Here is a 20,620-nt window from a genome sequence, read left to right as displayed (position 1 = left end):
AGTGAATGTGGTATTGTATTGTATTTGAGAAAAAAGAATCCCCTCCCCATACATACTCAGTTATCATACCATGGAAATGTCTTATTGTTGCAAAATGCAGTTTTGTTTGTTAGTGTGAACATAACTCACCGTCCACTGAGTGAAGAGCAGTAGGGGACCACATGGATTCCAAGTGGACTCTCCTCTCCAAGGATCTCCACTGTTCTGGTCAGGCTACACACACACACAAAATCACAAATAAAATCACTTATAACAAAACAATATATTGTAACTTATACAAGAATGAATAACATGCACAATTTAAAAAGCTATGTCAGAGTACCGGAATGAACATGGTAAAATCTGCCGTTAATGCTACAGTTTTAATTAGACACTTTTTAAATGACCGACTTCTGAACTATTCTGTCGCAGTAATGGAATGTGCTGGTCCAAGGTGCCAAATAAATCAAGAGACAGACAAAAATAAGTGTAAGTTAAAGCTGACTCGAACATTTGAAATTAATAATAACAATAATGAACAATTAATAATGAATAAACAGGCTGAGATGTTCAAGATTATTGTGCAACTAAGTTACTGTAGTCCAAACAGGCTCCAACACTCATGAAGTCCAGACACAGTACCTTTCCATCACTTCTGTGAATATTTAATAAGTATGGTTGATAAAATCAAAACAAAGATGACAGTGGTTGGTGCGTTTTTAGCTTTAGCATGTTTGTTTATGTTAGAATGGGACAGCTGAGACAGGAACAGACAAACACAAGGCGTCACACATACCCAAATATGGAATTAAAGACATTCCAAAGCCATGCCTCATGGGGTTAAGTCTGAACTCTATCCTAGACTTATATATTGTTCTAACTGACGCAGTCACTGTGCTAAAAATATTGTTTGTAAAGAAATGAATCCATGTGCATGAACCTGGCCCTTGGAGAACAATCTGCTCTGCCAACTCTCTACTTTAAGTCAACAAAACGCTCGTGTGTGTGGGTCAAAACGTTTTCATGGCATTCATCTCTATGGGGTTTTCTCCCTCTCTTTGAATATCTCAGAGTGTCTGCTTTGCATTCTGTCTGTGTTTTAATGTGAGTCTTTGTTTGTTTGATTAGTTTATCTATCAGAGCACAGCCATTAATCCTCTTCTGACCTTCTCTCTGCTCCCTCTGTGTGTGTGTGTTTGTGTGTGTTTTCTAAGTGAGTTTGTCTGAACTTAGTTTCGTGCTCTTTCATTCTACCCTCCTTTCTCTCCTTCTGTGTGTGTGTCTCTTGCTTGTTTTGTCTCCCTCACTCTCTCTGCAGACTATCTATCCCTAAACATCCATGAACTGATAGTTGTGCAGATGCTGATAAACTCCGGAGAGGATGGTTGATGATGGTGTGCGGCAAGGGGAGAAATGAGAAATGCAAAGCGCAAAAACGAGTTCTCCTTTTGTCTCTGTCGCCGTCTCATTCTCGTTATCTTAGACACACAAAGCTGGGGATACCTTAATGGAATTAGACAAATTTGAGTTAACCCAGACAATAAAAACATGAGAAGAAGAAGACAGGAACAGAATAAGTATGGCCTAAGGAAAGGCCTTTTCGAGCATGAGCCTGCTGGGCAGTAAGTGGATGAAAAAAGGAAATTCACCTCATATTGTCTGGCTTCACTATATATATATATATATATATACATATATATATATATATATACATATATATATATATACATATATATATATAAGCTTATTCCTTCTCCAACGAAAATGTATTTAACCTTGATAACATATCCAGATGGTGCTTCCTGTACAATATAAGCACAAAAAAAGCTGACACAGTCACTGCTGAGCATTTCCACAATGTGGCTGCAGTGCATGATATTCTCAAAGGCTGATTCAGACAGCGAGTGCTTCACAAGTTGCATACCTTAGGAAGCAAGCAAGTCAACTTGTGGAATAGGGCTTACAAAGCAGTTTCACTGCAGCCTACCTCTTATAACCCTTGTTTTGCTGCAAGAACACAAGAGGCACCATATAATTACGGCTAATTATTTATTATTTACAAGCCATAATAGCTGATAAAACTAAACGCTGGCAATTAGAAGCAGGATTTGAAAAATATAATGAAAGGATATGGGTTAGGGTTTGGTACAATCCAAATTAGGCACTTTAAATTGTTTAATTGAACGTAGAGGTGTGAGAATGAATGGTTGTTTGTCTCTATGTAGCCCTGCGATGGACAGGCCAACTGTCCAGGACGTGACCCTGTCTATCGCCGTATGTCAGCTGAGATTGGCACAGCATCCACCGCGTCCCTCATGTGGAGGATAAAGCAGTAGGAAATGGATGGATGGATGGATGGATATTATAATTTATTCGGCTCGGGTGCACCTCAGAGAAACACTAAGGGTGGCTATGGAGAAGGACACGTGAGGTTTAGTCATTACAACATGGCCCTGACTTAGTGGTGGTAGAGGGTTTGACCCTCTACAGAACAAGAGAAAAAATGATGTGTAGACTTCATGCATATAAATATGTATATTTATGTATATTGGATTATATTGGGGTCAGACAGTAGACATTTAGAATTGAATGTTGCTTATTGGCTCTGTGAAATTACTGTGAGTTAATTAATCACTGAAATGAATGCCATGCTCATCACACAGAACAGTGTTTATGTTAGTGTTAGTAATGGATTAATGTTTACAATGGTAAAAATATTAGATTAGCTTATAAGCAGTTGCATGTCAAGATCTGCTAATGAGAATTAAAGACGTGAGCCTGATGATGAAGTCAATGTCTTGTAAAAAATACAAATATTTAAAACAAGGAGATTTCTCAGCGTGCATGGGCAAGTTTTGCACTAAGCCCTCCGGTAGATAGTGAAATAAACAAATATGACCTCATGTTTAACTGGATCACTAAGGATTTACAGCAAATGTCAATATTTACTGACAAGTTTCAATGTTCACCATGGTGGTGAGCTGACCAACGTTTGACATGTTTGACACCACCGGCACGACAAAAACGTACATGTGTTATGTAGTAAGATAAGTTGAAGAATTAAAAAAATGGGGAAAGAGAAGCAGAAGGGAACAAAGGAGTCTGGAAGCCAGATAATAGTGAAATGAAAAGAAAAGGAGGCACGGAATTAATTAGACAGCACTAATGAATAGAATTAATATGAGAGGAAAAATAAAAATCCACCCCTCCCTCTGAGCTTCTGATCTCTACCACTCCCACAAGAACACACACACACACACACACACACACAAGCACTTGAGATCCATTTGCATTCCCTTCTTTGATTTTTTTGTTGGATGTCTGACAGGCTGCATCAATGCAAAACTGAAGTGGGGGAGAGGGAGAGAGAGACAAAATGGGTGAGACTTAAGAAACGAGTGAGGCAATGTGATGTGAGAGAAAGGGCCCAACAGAGAGAGAGAGGGAGAGAGAGACAGAGGGAAGCAGAGAGATGAAGAGAGCAGGTGTTCTCTTTATCCACCTGCCACTTCACTGATCCTCACTATGAAGGACAGAAACACAGAGAAATAACAAAAGAGCAGGATATGCATTACCTTCCTCTCAGTGCATCTCACCCTCTCATCCGTCTTTTTATTTATCATCTCTCGCTCTCTCTTTTTTTTTTCTTCCTCACAAGGTTCACTTTCAAAGAGGAGAGCACCAGTAATGCACAGAGTAAATGGAAGGTAAATCAGTGGAAATGCACAATAACGCTTCAGATTATACTAATACGAAAAACAGAATATTTAAATCCTCATTATAAAGGGGTCCTTTGATGAATGAGTGATCAACGAGAATATGAATACATAAAATATATACATGAATATTTCAAATAAGCTAAGTAATATTTAAAATTCCACTACAAATAAACAAGAAAGTTTTAGGTTTCAGACCTCGCTGACCACCACACTTTCGAACCTCACAGTTGCCACCAAATCATAATAGTTCTGATGGTAGCCAATGGATATCAGGCTTCATCTGACAGGCCAAATAGTGCAAAATAGCAAACTCATGGCCTCTGTTTCAAGGGCTTCATCTTAAATAGATCTGATCTTTGCAGAATATAAAAACAAAAGTTGTGTTTTCTCTCATCTGGGATAAATGGTATATTTATCTTTTCAAATCAATGCAGTTCTATTATTCACTGATTAACTTGATTGTCTCCAATAAAACATTCCGTCTTTGTCGTCTACTGCTTTTTAAAAACCCCGGCGTCAATGTAAACTGTCTCCATATTAAATGATTTAGTTGAATTCATTGTGTTTCAAGTAGTCTTTTTTGGTGCATTTATTGCACATTTTCATATTGTGATGACAAAGAATGAATCATTTATTGGTCAGCACCATTTACTTGGTGTCTAGAAAAATCCCATATTGTATTTTGTATTATACATACACACACTGCATGCTTCACTATGCACAGAAAGTAAAAATAAGCAGTTTATTTCTTCTTTTTGGGAGAAAAATATCTGTTACACAGTTGGAGAATTATGTCTTTGAAATGAATCAGCACAATAGTATTGTTAACAGCTTTGCAGTTCATAATTGGTCTAAAATGACTGTATTGAACTCATATCTGTATCAGTAGATACTGGAGTTTTGGTATTGTTCACTATATTTTTTAAGACAAACAAAAGAAGTGCACTGATAAAAAAAAAAAACCAAAACATTCTACTTTAATATCTAATTTGTGGCAAATCTATTACCTAAAGGTGGCAGCAGCAAGCATTAAGGTAGTGGACTGTATTTGTGTTTGCAGAAGTGATGAAATTATGTTTCTTGAATACAATTTATAGCCACTCCTCAGAAGCTCAACACGATGTAGACCCTGCATTATACTCACTCAGTCTCATGTGCTTAAGGTTGTTTTCTTGGAGTGGAGAATTTCTCTCTGACAAAATAGATGTTATGTAATTTACTCAAGCACAAACAAATACTTGAATATTCCATGGATAACCCTGATGAACGCTCAAACAGCAATTTTGCTTGAAATCCCCCATCCCTTATAACTATCACTGCATAGTTAAAGGACACACCCATGTGTGTTTATCTGAATAAAGTACTACCAAAGAAAGGAGAGTTGTTCTGTGTTCACACACCATTCTAAAATTAGTAACAATCGCAGTATAAATGGCACGGGATATTGTTGGCAGTATCTTTGCTACTGTATTTTTCAACCACGCCAAACATTTAGGAAAAGAAGACAAATAAGCTGTGAAAAAAATGAGCCAAAGAGGCAAAAGGAAGTGAAGGCAGATGGCAGATACAAAAAAAAAAAGACAGATGGACCGAGACAGGTCTGCCTGATCTACAAACTGCATTATAATATAATTACTTTGGATCAATCAGAGAGTTAAGTCCCAAAGTGACATATGAATAAACGCTGTAAACCATGAAAAACCTACATCCAGTAAAACCTATTTACCTTTTCACCTCCTAGCTTCTAACACACCTCCAATGTAATGAGGTGCCTCATTTCACAAAGAAATATAATGCACTGCCAGCGCTATTTCATTAAACCAATCTACAGTAAATCGCTTCCCCTGTATAAAAGGGACATTTTGATTCAAAGGTAATGAGTTTGGCTGTGAGCATGCGGTGTGGTTAAAATTATGATGAGCCATTACTGTATTTATAGGTGTAGCTTCACACTCACAGGCACATATTGACACATACAGTACACAGAGGACCACAATGTGTGCAACAACACAGCACCAAAAAGTCACATACACACATATACACACTTATTTAACGTATGCTTTACTGTTCTAGTATTTATAGCTGCATTACTCTACTCATTTTGGACTTTTTTTTTTTTTTCAATTTCAAGGATCGTTTCCTTGGTGACCACAAAAACCATTACATCACGTTTACATTACTCATAGCTGAGATGTTTTATATGAGAGTGTGTACATGAGAGGACATGCAGACAAAAAGATATTAGGGAAGAGGACTGTGAGAGTGTGCACATCCAAAATAATGGCCTTCATATTCATTGCACTGAAGTGCACAGTATTGTAAGTAGAGTTGCTAATTAAATAATTTCATAATTAATCTTTAGATTTTTTTTCCTCACTTAATCATACTGTAATGGCTTGAGGTTTCCCAAACCCTCAAAATGATAGCATGCTCAAATATCTTTTTTTTTTTCCATAAACCAAAATGGTTCCCAAACTTATTAAATAATTATCAAAAATAATAAACGATTAATCGTTGCAGCGCTAACTGTCAGGATCAATAAAACTGTCCAATTCTCTCATGGAGCACCTAAATTATTTTTATTTCTCATCATTAATGCAGGAGACAAGATCATGTATCATGGTGCGTTGATGTCAGAATCTGATTGTGACATAACTCAATGCGGTCTGCAGCACAGCAGCTATTTTGCATTTATGTTTTATCAGGAAACAGACAGGTGTTACCAAGCCCATTAAATATGGCTGTGTTCAGTTGATTCAAGTAATGTAGGGGTGGGTCACAATGTGAATTGGATGATAAATCGCCGTATTTCCTTTGATACGCCGCAAATTAAGGCGCTCTAAAGTCCCAGGCAGATTCACTAGCCGGGCGTCAAATGAATGAGGGAAACTCGGGTGGAAGTTGACTGGCCGAAGAAGAGGGAGTTTACAGCGGGATAATGGCGTCGAAAGTTACGTTAAGAGATGCCCCCATCCACGTTTAATAGAGAAATCCTGCACCTTTAACTTTTCATGGACGTTTTGTTTTCTTCAGTTTGACAGATATAGCGCCATAATGCTACATGATTCGTCGTGCAATATATTGATCGTCACAGAATATATTATATTATTGGTATCATGGACCATGTATCACATCATAAGGTACCCAGTGATTCCCGCCCCTAATGTAAGGACAGTGTGACAGTAAACCAGCATGCACTGTGAGCCTGAGGAAACTAAATGGAACCCAGCCATCATTCATTTCGTCGTTTACACCTTGTGATTGTGTTTTTCCGGTTGACTACGTCACAGTCTTAATGAAGGAGCATCCAACTGATGCTTAATTCCAGTTTCTCCATAGCACAATTGCCTTTGTTCTGTGGTTGCTAGGGAGAAGCTGATGTTCAACCCTCCTTTCACAAAGCTCTAACTTCCTGTTCACTTCACAGGTTAACTACATATTATTTTGTTTTAGTATTTCGAGAATTTACTGTGGATTAATTACCTTACCATACTGACCGCCTCTTTCTAAAACACAAATTAATATACCATTCATGAGCAGGGTTGTTGTCGGACAGTACAGCTCATTGGTCAATGATGTTACAGCCACTTTCTCAAATTTACTGCAGCTTCATTTACAGCCTTGGTTTTGTGGTAGCAATGCTAATGCAGGGACGGGCCGGCACCTGCGTTTATCAGCAGACAGCCATGTCTCTAATACAGTGTTGTCTGTACGAGATTATCTGACCTCCTTGGGTAGCTTTTAGTCTCTCAGCTCTCATATAATCATGTGGGATAAATGTCTTTCCATACAGAACAATAAGATCAATATAACAAATCCCCGCTGATCTCCAAATCCCTCAGTTTTGGTTACACAAATACTTTTTTATTGAATACTATCTGAGGCTATAATAATTATCTACTGGAAAACATTACACAGCAGCGCTTACATAATGTATTTCATCCTGTGAACTTGTGAAATGCCTTTAGGAAAGATGGAGACAAATACTGATGTTTTTTGGTTTTTGATGAAGAATGATGAGTAGAGGGGAGGCTCTGCTTAGATAGACAGTAATATTTCTATCTTAAAAATGTTAGATGTGACACGTGCAATCACCTTAACCTGACTAATGCCTTAAACTGATTAATCATTAACAGAGCCAAAGGAGCCGATTATTATGCACATGTGTCTCATAAATATATGGCAACTGTCCTGTCCTTGCTGTGTGCTAGAAGGGGACGAGCCAGCCCCACATCGTTCTGACCCACACGCACAAAAACACATAAACATGCATATTTAAAAGGCTCACAGGAGACATGGGGCACTCTGCATCGCTAAGAGTTAATTAAGAAGCAGTCATTAATTTATGCATGGGTGTTACAAATTGTGTCTCCATAAAAAGCAGTAGATGAAAGTGTGTTTGTAGTTTATTTTTGAGACTGAAAATGTGTCTGCCTTCCAGTTTGCCCATGCCCGTGTGCCTTGTGTGTTTATGTGTGACCCTGACCTCATTTTTTGAAGACTTTTGTAGTGGGCTAATGATGGAGCTTCTTCCCGCTAACTATATCTGTAAGGCCCTTGATCTTTGCTGGAATGCAGCTTTAATGAAGAGAAAGTAGGACACAAACACACAAATAAACATCACTAAACACGAACATCGTACACCAACTTGCACATGAAAAACCCAAGTATGTGAATAGTCTTAACGACAGACGGCCACTTTTGGGGGAAATTCAATCACATCAATTTCTGAAGTTTTCTCACATGACTCAGCACTATGAGTGGAAAAGTGGGCACATGAATTCACAAAATTCACAAACAAACTGACCCGTTACTGAAGGCGTGCTTGCCTTGGGCTCGGTCTGCTCCTGCAGGCCTCTCCACAGCAGGACAGGCTACCTGTAGAGAGCACAAACACAACACATACAAGCTTAGTTACCAACTAGTATTTGGAAAAGACTTTGTTGAATTAAATGTTTCCCTCTAAACACAGAGCGTATCGCAGACGACACGTTTGTGCAAGTGCACTTTGCATCACCGTAATTACCCGAAGGTGTGTGCTATCGGAAGATCCAACAGTTTCTGAAAGCTGAGAAGTTCTTTTTGTTTTTCTTCATTTTAAATTGTTAGTACACTATTTTAATATGCAGTAAATTGTAAATAACTGCCAGATATTGAAAGTGGGCAAAAGCACTTACTCACTGGACATTTTATGGCTTAACTTTTATGGTTTTGGTTTAAAAAAAAAAAGAAAGAAAAGAAATGATATATCTGGATTGATTCACTAATCAACAGCAAGAATAATAACAAAAGTGTGACAGCATTCACGATGTGGAGGAATTAATAGGACAGAGACAGTCTCGACTCTGTGTTTTAATATGGCCCCACACCACTAGAGCTCAACACATTAGTCTCCCATTTGAAAGACAACAAGAGATGAAGAGAACGATAGAACAAATGAGTGAAGTGGTGAGCGAAGTAGACCCTAAATTGATGGATGGATGATGTACAAATAGCAATTAATACTCAAAGGCAAGAAGACAGTGTGGCAAAGCAGTAATCAATAACACTGTCAGTGGGTATGACAACTGAGAGAGAGGGGTGTAAATGTGAGCCAGGGGAGCTGTAATTATTACTTTATACACTGACATGGGGCTTGACACTGAGAGGTGAGCTCTACAGGGACGAGGTTTCATGCCATGACACCATTCAACAGTGACAGAGAGATGAGTCATCCAATATTTAACGTGTGACAGGATCTATGAGTCCATATTCTTGTGTGTGTGTGTGTGTGACCACATACAGTCCACAGAATAGAAACATGTATCATTAATATTAAATACATGAAGACAAAATGGCTGCGAGACAAATCCCACCTTTGCTAGGCAAACTACATTTTGGACATCATGCATGTTTTCCTTTGTTTTTGATTGAGATTGTTTGGGCTGTTCGTTTGTTTGTTTGTTTTAAATTTGATATTGGATAAGTACTGATTCATTTAGTCAATGGTGACCCAAGCTGGCTTCCTTCCAGTTGAAAGCTAATTTTATTGATAGGATCTACTAATATCATCTGTTATCTATTGCCATCCACGTTGTAAGATAAATAAACAACCAACTGTCACTAAAAATCGAATTTGTCACATGGAAAAAAATACAACTTGATTATCCATTGTGTCAACCAACACTCACTTGTAATATCATCTTTGTACATCATTTTTAACTTCATTTGCTTCTCTGAGCTGCTAAAGTTGCTGAGTCTGGATTAGCTCAAGTTAAGTCATGTATAGTGTTCTGGGCTTGTGGAAAGTTGGTTGATTGGAAAGTCAATCAACCAAGGAGTTAAAAAATGTGTGCATTGCTGTTGTTTTTCCAGTGTTTTGCTGCCTGAAGCTGTGTTTCACCAATGTCTTTCTAATGATTTAACAGAAAACGTTAAAAGTAGTTTAACATGTTTTTCTTGTTATTTTACACGTGGAACTACGCAAACGTTAGTTGCAAGAATTTAATTACAAGTTGCATATATTATAACAGTATGTTTTTACATTGAAAAAAATTTTGTCACACCAGAACTGTATGCATTAGTGCTGCAAAATCATTCAAATGTATGCACGCATTTATTAAATACTAAATTGAAACAGCTGATGCAACTGAAATTGTTCATTAAATCAGTGCTTAAGGTTTTCTCTTCCTCATCAGCATTAAAAGCACCAATTTATTTGCATTATGATTTAAAGCTAGGCTCAATTGTATGGAAAGCACTTTGAAATTGAAGTGGGCCTTAAAATAGATTAGCTTTGTCTTGATCATTTTATCCCAATGTCGGTCAAAAAAAAATCTAAATTACAATTCAGTCCTAATTTACATGCGTCTGCATCATAACACATGTATTTGGGTGCTTGTGGGGCTGCACAGCTGCAATAGCCAAACAAAAATGAAACCCTGTACTGCTTAAATCCCTTCAGATTGAAATTGTTGACAGACTTCATAATATTTTCATGAAAATTACAGTTAAGATTTTTGGTCAAACAAAATGTTGCAGTTCTAGTACTCTGAATGCACGTGTTTCTGTGAGCATATGCAGCCACATGGGTCAATAACGCTCAATGTTAGTGGTCGCCACTAATGGATTCCTAACATGGCCTTTAACCTTTAACCTCCCACCTTCTGCCATATGACCTACACCACCTGTCCGAGTTGAACAAGGGAAAGATTAGAGTGAGGAGAAACTGAGCAAGACGGATGAGTCGTGACGAAATAAAATAGGAGTGAAAGTGGAAAAAGAAAACGGGATGAAAACATCAACAGCTGACGAGAGGAGATGGAAGAAGGTGAAGTGAGACGGATGCAGATACAAAAAACATATGTTGGGGTTTGGCAGCCTGGAATACAATTAGTCTGGTCTGGCTTCATGTGCTGTCATGTGAGCTTAATTACTGACAGGATGACAGGTAACATTAATTATCTTAACCCCTTTGTCATAACAATAGCCACTCAAACATTAATTGGAAAGTGGTGGTTGATTGTATGTCTCATTTAATAAAAGCAAGTAGAATGGCATGCTCTGTGTGTGTGTGTGTGTGTTTCGATGGAAGACTGATGAAGACTTTCATGAGCAGCACATATATTACCAATCAAAGGGTCAGTTACAACAAGTCAATGAGTCCGAACAAATTAATGTGTCTCATCGTTCATATTAGCCCTGTTCATAACATCAACATGCATCTTAGGTGATCCAGTCACAAATTACATAAGCCGCATCATTGGTTACGATGTCTTAAACTTTCAGAATGTCCAGACAGGAAATATTATCAGTGCATCAGTGAGATCTACACAGAGCCCTATGAAATCTGTTTCATTCTTTCCTAATTCATTTTTTCTTAAATCCCTGGTTTGTTCCATTTTAATTCGTCAGAATTTTGGTTTTTTTTTTATATATTACACATATTTTACCAGCAAAAACTGTTATTAAATAAAAGCCAACAGCAATAAAAAAAAATAGATAGATAAAAACAGAACATTATTTTAATCATGTGCTCCAAGTATGAAATACATAACTTCAAACAAAATATTTGATTTCAGTTTGTCAGTAACAGTAAATGCTTTTGAGCATATTATGGTGTTCTTCAACACAATGTACTTTAAATCAGGGTTTCTCCATCCTGTTCCTGAGGACCCACTGCCCTGCATGTTTTAGATGTTCCCCTGCTTTAACATACGGGATTCAAATGGTCAGCTCATGAGTAAACACTGCAAGAAGCCCGATAACAACTTTTTTCAATTAGTTAGTTTTGAAATTTTACATGTCACATGGCTGCTGAGACATTGTTGTGTAAGGAAGCTGCATTGGTCCCTCACACGTGAACATCCTCTGTCACAGAAAAAAATGAAATTTCAGGACGAATTTTACAAGATACTACGTTCAAAAGATCCATTATTTATTGCTCAAATGTATGGCTCCCTATAAGTTTTCCACATTCCAGGCATCCTAGGGCCCTAGAAGATCCTATCACTGATGGTCAATGGGGACAGATGTTGATCTCCATGCTTGTTGCTACCCAACATTAGAAACAGCTACACGGCCAATGGGCCGAGCACTCAAGCTTCATTTCCACCTAAAAAATGTGTTGAATCAAACAATAATTCCCTGAAGTTATCCAATCTGCAAAAATTGCGGAAAAAAAGTTCATAAAACCCCGGTTTTATGATTTATAATCTATCACCGTTGCATCCCTATTGGCTACTCATGATTTTCCATTATTCATAAGTGTAATTCTGAAATCAAACATAAAGGAAATTCTACGTACTATACAGGAAAAAAAAAAAGAAAGCTTGATAGAACTAATGATTGAAAGACCCGGTACTTTATTTCAGATACAATAAGAATATTCATGCAAAGACCCATTACAAATATATTAAGAACAACTGCAGGGAAAAATTAATACATTAGTCTGCTAACCTTGGACAGCTCAATCAATACTTGTGAGCATTAGTGGCCATCCAAAAACTGGAGAATAGGCAAGCGGAATTTCCATTTTAACTCAATGATGGATAATCCTACCTTGAATAACTATGCATGTTATAAATGGGCTGCAAGCATTTAGGGCTTGGTCCAATCTAATAATTGCTAAAAGTGGATAAAAACAGTGAACTATTAGTGATATTACTAATTAGTGAATAACCAATCTTCCTAAGTGTTCTCTGAAAATGCTCTGTGTCAGTATGATAAATTAATAGTAATGAATGCTAAACAGTTTGTGCCTGTGTTTTTGTGATTTGTGTGTTTGTGTGTATGTGGGTGTATGTGAAGAAAACATATAGTTATCTATGTTGAATTATCTCTTTGTGCAGCAGATAATGAATTGGGCTGAATATGCGTTGCGATAAATACCATGTCAAAGGGCAAGAGAACTAATCGGGTATGTATATAATGTTCAAAATGTAACATTTGGAAATGGAAGCGAGACGAGTTTAGAATACAAATGGCTAAAACCTCTGTCTCTGACTCAATTTTATGATTATATGATGCGTGTACCATAGGGCTGCTGCGTTCATAACTTCAATTAAATGTTTTCAGATAGCGCCTGAGTATTAAAAAAATGAAACTTATCTGCCGATAAAGATATTAGTCCAATACCGTCATTTTAGATTATGTATCAACTATGGAGCTGTTAACCCATGTACATATTGGGTGGGGTGCCTCAGTGGTTTAGAACAGTACCCCTCTATGCAGGGACATCATGGTGACAAGTTCAACTCCCCCCCTGGCAGGTTGTACTCAATTCCCTTGTAAGTTGCTTTGGATAAAAGCGTCTGCTGAATGACATGTAATGTAATGTAATATTGTAACAAATATTGTTTTCCAATGAGAAGAAATAAACAGCCCAAACTTGACTCAGTTAAAATGCTTTTCCAGTCTGTGTGTAGTGAAGCATACGACATATAGGATTTTTGGATATCAGATCCAGTGATTTTAACCAATACTGACCAATACCAAATCCCAACCTCTAAGGATTAAACCTAATCAGCACTACATGTGTACAGCTAACAATCCAGGTGATTCAGTGAAAGTTACAACAAAATAATAACTGAGATATATCGTGATTTTTCTAAGAGGATTTTATAAATCTTTTTCTCAGGAGAATATAATGTGTAAGAGCAAATTTGAAAGGTAAAAACGATTCTGAAGTCACAACCAGAAGCATCTCATTACTTATTACTACCGATGTGATAAAAACACATTTTTCATCGCACACTTAACATAATTATCACCAACAGTAAATTTGAACATTTGTTAGAACCTTTATACACACTTGGCTATTCAAAACATGACATTGAAAAGCATGCATGAAGGGTGTTTGCACAAAGTCCATGTTACACACATGCAGACGAATGCACTCATGTACACACAACCCACCGTTGCATGATTTATTTTAAAGAGCTGTATTGCCTAATTATCCTCAGTACTACTCTAGACATGAATAAATACTTCCAGCTTGATCAACCGTGTGTGTGCATGTGTAAGGGATAGGGAGAGTGATTCTATGGCCCACTGTACTCATTTGTGCCTGGCATTTAGAAAGGAAGAGCCGCACCAGTAAATCTTTTTGGATTGAAATTAAATAAAGACTGGATGGAGAGTAGGAGAAAGGACTGAGCGAGAGTGAAGAAAGACAGAGAATTACTGCAAGAAGAGTACTTTCTTCCTCTCATCGCTCTCACCAAAAGGCCAAGTGACAATTTGAACAATTACCCAGGGCTATTACCTCTCTCTGAACCTGGCTGGTCGAGAAGAGACAGACCGATGAGAGAGTGACTGACAGTGTACATGTGTGTGTGAAAAGGAAAGTGTGAGTGAAACAGTGAGGGGCAGTGATGAAGACAAAGAAAGGAAATAATGTGTGAAAAAGATGGGAGAGGAAAAATTTTAAAGGGAACAAAAAGAAAACCATGGACACACAGAAGGTGAAGACATCACAGACAGATGTGGGGGAAGATAGTAGATTGATAATTGTTGTTATGCTGTAACTGACTGACATCAGGGAATAACTTCAACATTTTGTTTTTATTTTCTTCAACTTTATAAATGTAAAGACAAAAACTACTACTAGTTTACACCAAAATACTAGATGCCATAGCTTCAAAAATGTGTTCTTCTGACTGAGTTTGTGCACATTAAATCTGAGAAAAACTCTGATCTTTCTCTTGATTGTTTAATTATTAATTTCAACCAAAATGGGCAAAGTGGTGAATAGTAAAAGTACATTTGTCAAAGTTGACAAAAAAAACACATACAATCAAATGAATGTGTGAAACTGTGAAATGAATCAGGGTCAATACAAGTTAAAATATGATTATTCTGATCAAAGCTGTAATGTTTATATTTTATGTGAAGTCCTTTGATTACCTTGCAGAAAGTGCTGCGTAAATAAACCTCGATTGATTCATTGATTTCGTGCAAATGAGTGAGCAAAGAAACCTGAGGAGCTGCAATGAGCTGCAAGAAAGAGACACAGAAGCGCAGCTGGTGTAGTTGAAATTACAAGCATGAATGCCATTATGTAGGCACACTAACACAGAAACACCTTCGAAGCACAGTCTGGTGAGGCCTACTGTGTAACTCACACCCAGCAGTATTTCATACAGACAGCCACAGAAGCAATAGCGCACTATATAAACAGCTAGGATTCAAGCACTGAGAGGTTAACTCTGAGCAACATGATCTTCATTCCTAAGCCTCAACTTATATTTTACTAGAAAAAAAAGTGGATTAGTCGATGCTAAACCATGGGGTTTATTATTCAAGGCTCCACATCCAATGTTATTTTTAAGGTCAAAGGTTTATAATGATTGGTTTGACCACAAATTACTGCATTCGGCTCCTTGCACCTGCACAAAATGTGCATTGAATGTTCACTGGACAAAATACTGGAGCACAATTAGTATGCTGTTTTCACACATGCCACATGTGACCTCCGAGTTATGGAAGACTCCATCTGCCCTTCCCTTTCCCACGTGTGTCATGGAACAATGGTAGCTTTTTGCATGTCAATAAGAATGTTGTTCTTATTTGCTTGTGAAATAATCTTCTGCTTCAAAACTCAAAATGCATGATCTGACTTGTCTCCGTTCAGATTACGGTCGCTAAGCAAGGCCTTCCTAACCTACATATAAATTGGCTCATTCTAGGGGTTCAGGTTAGGTTAAATTCAGTACCTAAACCATCTTAACACATTAAGTCAGCAGCATCAACACACAGCACTGCCCAGTATTTAAATTTCCATCAACATCCATCCATCCATGTTCTACCGCTTTATCCTCCAAAGCTGTGCCAATCTCAGCTGACATAGTTCACCAGTCCATCACAGGGACTACACACCTATAATCAATTTAGAGTTTCCAATTTAACTAATCCCCATATTTTTTTGGACTGTGGGAAGAAGCTGGAGAACCCGGTGAAAACTCGACCTGGGTCTTCTTGCTGTAGAGGTTAGAGTGCTAACCACTACACCAACCGTGTGGCTCATTTTCCTCAACAATAATGTCTTAACAGGAAATAACCTACAGTATCTGTATTTTATCTAAGGGCAGAAGTGTGGGTGGAGTCTGGACTTTCAGAAGAAATGTAATGCAAATCCTGGGTCAATTCGTGGCTAATCATCATGGTACAGTTATTATTAATCATTTTAAGTTACCTGCGGCAACTGTAAGCAGGTTGACTGGCCACCTCTGAGAACAATCACATTCCCTAAACGAACTGAACCTTGCAAACAGGTCGGCCTATGGGGACAAACAGGCAGGGTAAAAAGGGATGTTTGTCCAGTGAGGAATCCCACGGGAACGGCGCTTACTACTCAAGAGTCCAATCAGGCGTACAGTTCCATTACACTTGAGGGATTTGTTATGTCCAGTCATCTACAGAGACTATTACACTGGAACACTAACATAACAAGTCATCAAAACTACATCACTGCACAACTGGCGGACTGTGTTACAGCATTTTCGCCCACATTCTGGTAAATAAATGTGTGTCTGTGTCCATGAAGTGGAAGTGTTACTACATCAGTGTAAAAAAAGCACATTTGTGTAAATGCATGTAGTCTCCCCTGAGGAGAAGCTGATAAAAAAAAGTGTTGTTACAGGTGAGGAGGATGGAAAAAGGAAACGGGAGATTATTTTGAGTTATTTTACTTTCAGAGTTCACACATTATTTGTCTCCAACCTCTTCTGGAGATTCTGACATTCAAAACAAGCAATAGTGTGGAGAACCAGCGACTTCGACAGTATAACAACAGGTAAACTTGCAGAGTGACCCTGGGAGATGGAGCAGCTCATGCACACAACAATAATGCAGGTCTCACTATTAACTACATCTAGATCAGAGGTGTCTCACTCGCGGCCACACCAATCGATTAATGTCATGTCCTAATAAAGGCATGGTCCACGACCTCCTCTTCCTTGTAAACACAGTGTGTATGTCCGAGTCACAGCTGTTTTTAAACCAGTAATAATAAGACACTCGGTTGTAATTATTGCATTAATAAGTGTATTGAATTCAGCATTAAATGACACACTAAACATAAGACTGGTTGGTGTTTTAATTGCAGTTGTTATTGACTTCATTTTAGATGTATTTCTCTGTTTTTCTTACATATTAATAGATTTATTCTGCATCACAACTCATTCCCAAACATCAAAACAAGCACTTTTCATACTGTGAAATTATGTGAAATAGTATCATGAATATTTTATTGTGATATCATGATGGACTATTGTGTTATAATCTTCAGCTCATGTTGCCCAACCGCTTTTTTTCCTCCCACTTATTATCTCTAGACCGGCCCCCTCTTGACCAGACTAGACAATCATTGGCCCCCAAGTCATTAGAGTTTGAGACACCCCTGATCTAGATGTTGATGATGCCCAATTGTTCCTTTTTTAAAAGTTATATTTTACTTTTTTGCCCTTTTGGATATCCATAAAAAGAAATTGGATATTGATATTAAAAACTACCTCGACAGTTTTACATCTCCTCTCTGAAAGTGTGCATTTATCTCCACTGATTGTCTGAATGTTTTCTAAGTGATGCACTGCTTGGCCAAACACAGACACTGATTACTGATTGTAGCTTACTACTGTAGCTGGGTGAAATTCAAAACTGGCAGTGATCAGTCAGCACAGAAATGTGATCAAATTCAACCACAAGAACACGTGCCATTTAAATAGCTCATCTGAACTGAAATGTTACAGCACATCAGAAAGAAAATGTAAATTAAAGCTCAAATGTGGAAAAGCAAGGAATTCTAAATAATGACCATAACACTGCCAGCTTTACAACATAACATAAAGTGATCATGAAAATACAATAGCGCAGTCCTACTAAACATCCATGTTTATTTTTAGCAGTACAATCCACATCAAAAAACCTTTCCTGGCCGCCTCTTGGCGTTTTAAGTCCAACTATACACAGCCGTCTCACTTTATGAGAACTTTGTAGCTGTTGTGCTTTACCCTTGCCTCCATGCAATGCATCACTCCCTGTGTGCAGTGCGGGAATGTCGCTGGTGACACAAGAACAAAACACAGCTGTAGCTATAATGCATATGGACAACAAGAAGCCGAAGAAGAAAAAAGCAGGAATTAATTATTCAATCTCAGCAGTGGTAAGGAGAGTAAGGGGGGGAGTAGCAAGCAGAAGAGGAAAGGGGAGAAAAGAACAAGTGTTTGCCCTCTGCCCTTTTGGGAAAGACGGAGACAAATGAAGGACTCATTCGTCTTTGTTAGTGGAGTCAGATGTGTCAAAGTGTGACTTACTTTGAAAGGGCATGAGAGAGACTCAAGCTCAATTCACCCCCAAAACACTTAAAACACATTTAATAACCACACACCTAAATGTGGTCACCCCTTAACTATTATAATGGTTGTTTTTTGTTTTATGTACACAGTTGATTTAATTTAACATGTTTATAAATGTTTAGGTACTAAGTTCCAACAAATATTGCTTGACACGCTATTTCTTCAGAGATGTATGGATGTGCTTCTGTTCCATTTATTTGAACTCAAGGGGGTTTTTAAGGTTTGAGTTTGAACTTTATCCCCACCACTTACAGATATCCACAGTTTACGCCATTCTCCACATTGACGGCTCTGAACACAAATAGGATCCTAACAAGTGTATAAAAACCAACGTGGCACAAAAGGACATTGTTAGTTATGCTGATAACAACTGAAAAAGGGACATTTTCACTTGGGATTTTTTCGTCTAGTACCCAAATGTTGCAATAATAAAAGTATTCTTGTCCTTGTTACTTCTTGCGATAAAAATAATCATCCCAGCTGCAGACACATTAATGCTTTCTGAAAACTCAAGCACACATATTCATATCAATGATTTGCTGAGCTTTAGCAACATAAATGTGAAAATAAGATTGCTGTAAGAATGCTCTTAAAGGAAAGGCTGGGTCATTAAAATCAATGTTTTTATCCTCTTAAAAGTGTTAAAGTGCTCCACATATTAGTAGCAAATTCCACCAATTAGATTACACACAGCAAAGGTGACTGATAGTGTCCATGAGGATTCATAATTCTAAATCATTGTCTTACAAGAGCTTTTGAAAAGCAAACACAAGGGTTGAGAATGGAAAACATACTAGGTATCCATGATCGAATGAGTCCATCATAGATTTTACACAACTTGAAGCGCAGCATGAGAGTCAGGCTTCTCACGGAGAAATCTAGTGAAAAAGATAGCTTGGTATCCATCTTTTAATCTTGTGAAATTTTTATTCCGTTGCCCGCAGCAGCTCTTACCATTTCAGTAGCGTCTCCATTGTGGGAAGGTTCACTCTCTGTCAGCTGAGGGTTGAGGGCTGAATCACTGCTACTTCTCACCAGCAGGGGGGTGTCTGTGGAAAATGCACACACAAACAGCATGAGTATTCTTCTTCTGCTGCTGTTTGTTTTACTGCACTTAAAAACTAAACAAAAGTATCCACAGTGCGATAGCAAGTTAATAATGTATGTACTTTTCTTTTATTTCTGTGTGGATGGGGAAACTGCACTCCTTGTATGGTCAAGGACATGTAAAAAGGAGAAGAGAACATCGTTTTTCGGCAGAAGAATCTGAGTAAAGCGGTAAGAGTGTTTATACAGCACGTCTGAATTTATTGGTTAAAAACTGAGAGTGTTTAAAGTAGATGTTCCACAGCCTTTAAAACTGTTTATAGGAGGTGTCACTGTAAGGACTTTGGTGACATACCAGCAGAAATGTTCCTTTGCTGAATGACCTAAAACAACACTGTAAAATTCCAGTGGCTAAAAAAAACAAAGCCATCTCTCAGTGTGTCTGTCTCCCATCCGACTAGTAATTAAATCTGAGATTTGACACAGAACAACAAAAACAAGACGAAGAATAATGTAAAAATGATGAGATGAAAATGTGTAGTTGCACTACTTCAAAAATACAATACAGCAATCTCTGTCAAGTATGTGAGCGCACATACACACACGTGTAGCTGTCTTAGAATCACTAACACTATTTTGATGAAGTCACGGTTCTGCAGAATTCATGTCTAATAATAATCTTCCAGGTGAAGAGTTACAGACCCCGAGCAAGTCACGCCTAGTCACTACAGACAGTAGTTAGTGTGCGATTCTTTCTGGGCGTCAAAGTTAGATACAGGAGAGAGTGAGGAGTGAAAAATATTTTTTTGTTGTTGCCATTAGGTTCAAATAACACATTGCTACATGTGACAACAGTCCAATATTTTTCAAAGTGTGCTCGCACACAAAAACATCCCAACATTTACTGTTACTAGGTTACATTTCTTATGCGAATCATAGTATAAGTTAAAAACAAGTGTTGGAAAGATAGCAAAATTGCATGTGAAAACAATATACAAGACTTATTTTATTTTATTTTTTAAATCAGACTTCTTAAATATA

The 20,620-nt window shown here is 37.8% G+C and overlaps 1 protein-coding gene across 7 annotated transcripts in view; it reads right to left on the bottom strand.

The window, feature by feature from the left end:
* pard3bb (par-3 family cell polarity regulator beta b) overlaps positions 1 to 20,620 on the bottom strand; it is a 181,684-nt gene that overhangs the window by 119,373 nt on the left and 41,691 nt on the right. For all 7 annotated transcript variants that reach the window (XM_044013098.1, XM_044013106.1, XM_044013123.1 and 4 more), the window contains exons 5-7: positions 19,487 to 19,581; positions 8,506 to 8,576; positions 130 to 213 (exon numbers count right to left, since the gene is read on the bottom strand). In XM_044013098.1, coding sequence (XP_043869033.1) covers positions 130 to 213; positions 8,506 to 8,576; positions 19,487 to 19,581 — 250 coding nt within the window. The remainder of the gene's footprint in view (positions 1 to 129; positions 214 to 8,505; positions 8,577 to 19,486; positions 19,582 to 20,620) is intronic.

The sequence above is a fragment of the Solea senegalensis genome, linkage group LG2, assembly GCF_019176455.1.
Source record: "Solea senegalensis isolate Sse05_10M linkage group LG2, IFAPA_SoseM_1, whole genome shotgun sequence".
Taxonomy (NCBI): Eukaryota; Metazoa; Chordata; class Actinopteri; order Pleuronectiformes; family Soleidae; genus Solea; species Solea senegalensis.
This window is presented reverse-complemented; position numbering and strand designations above follow the sequence as displayed.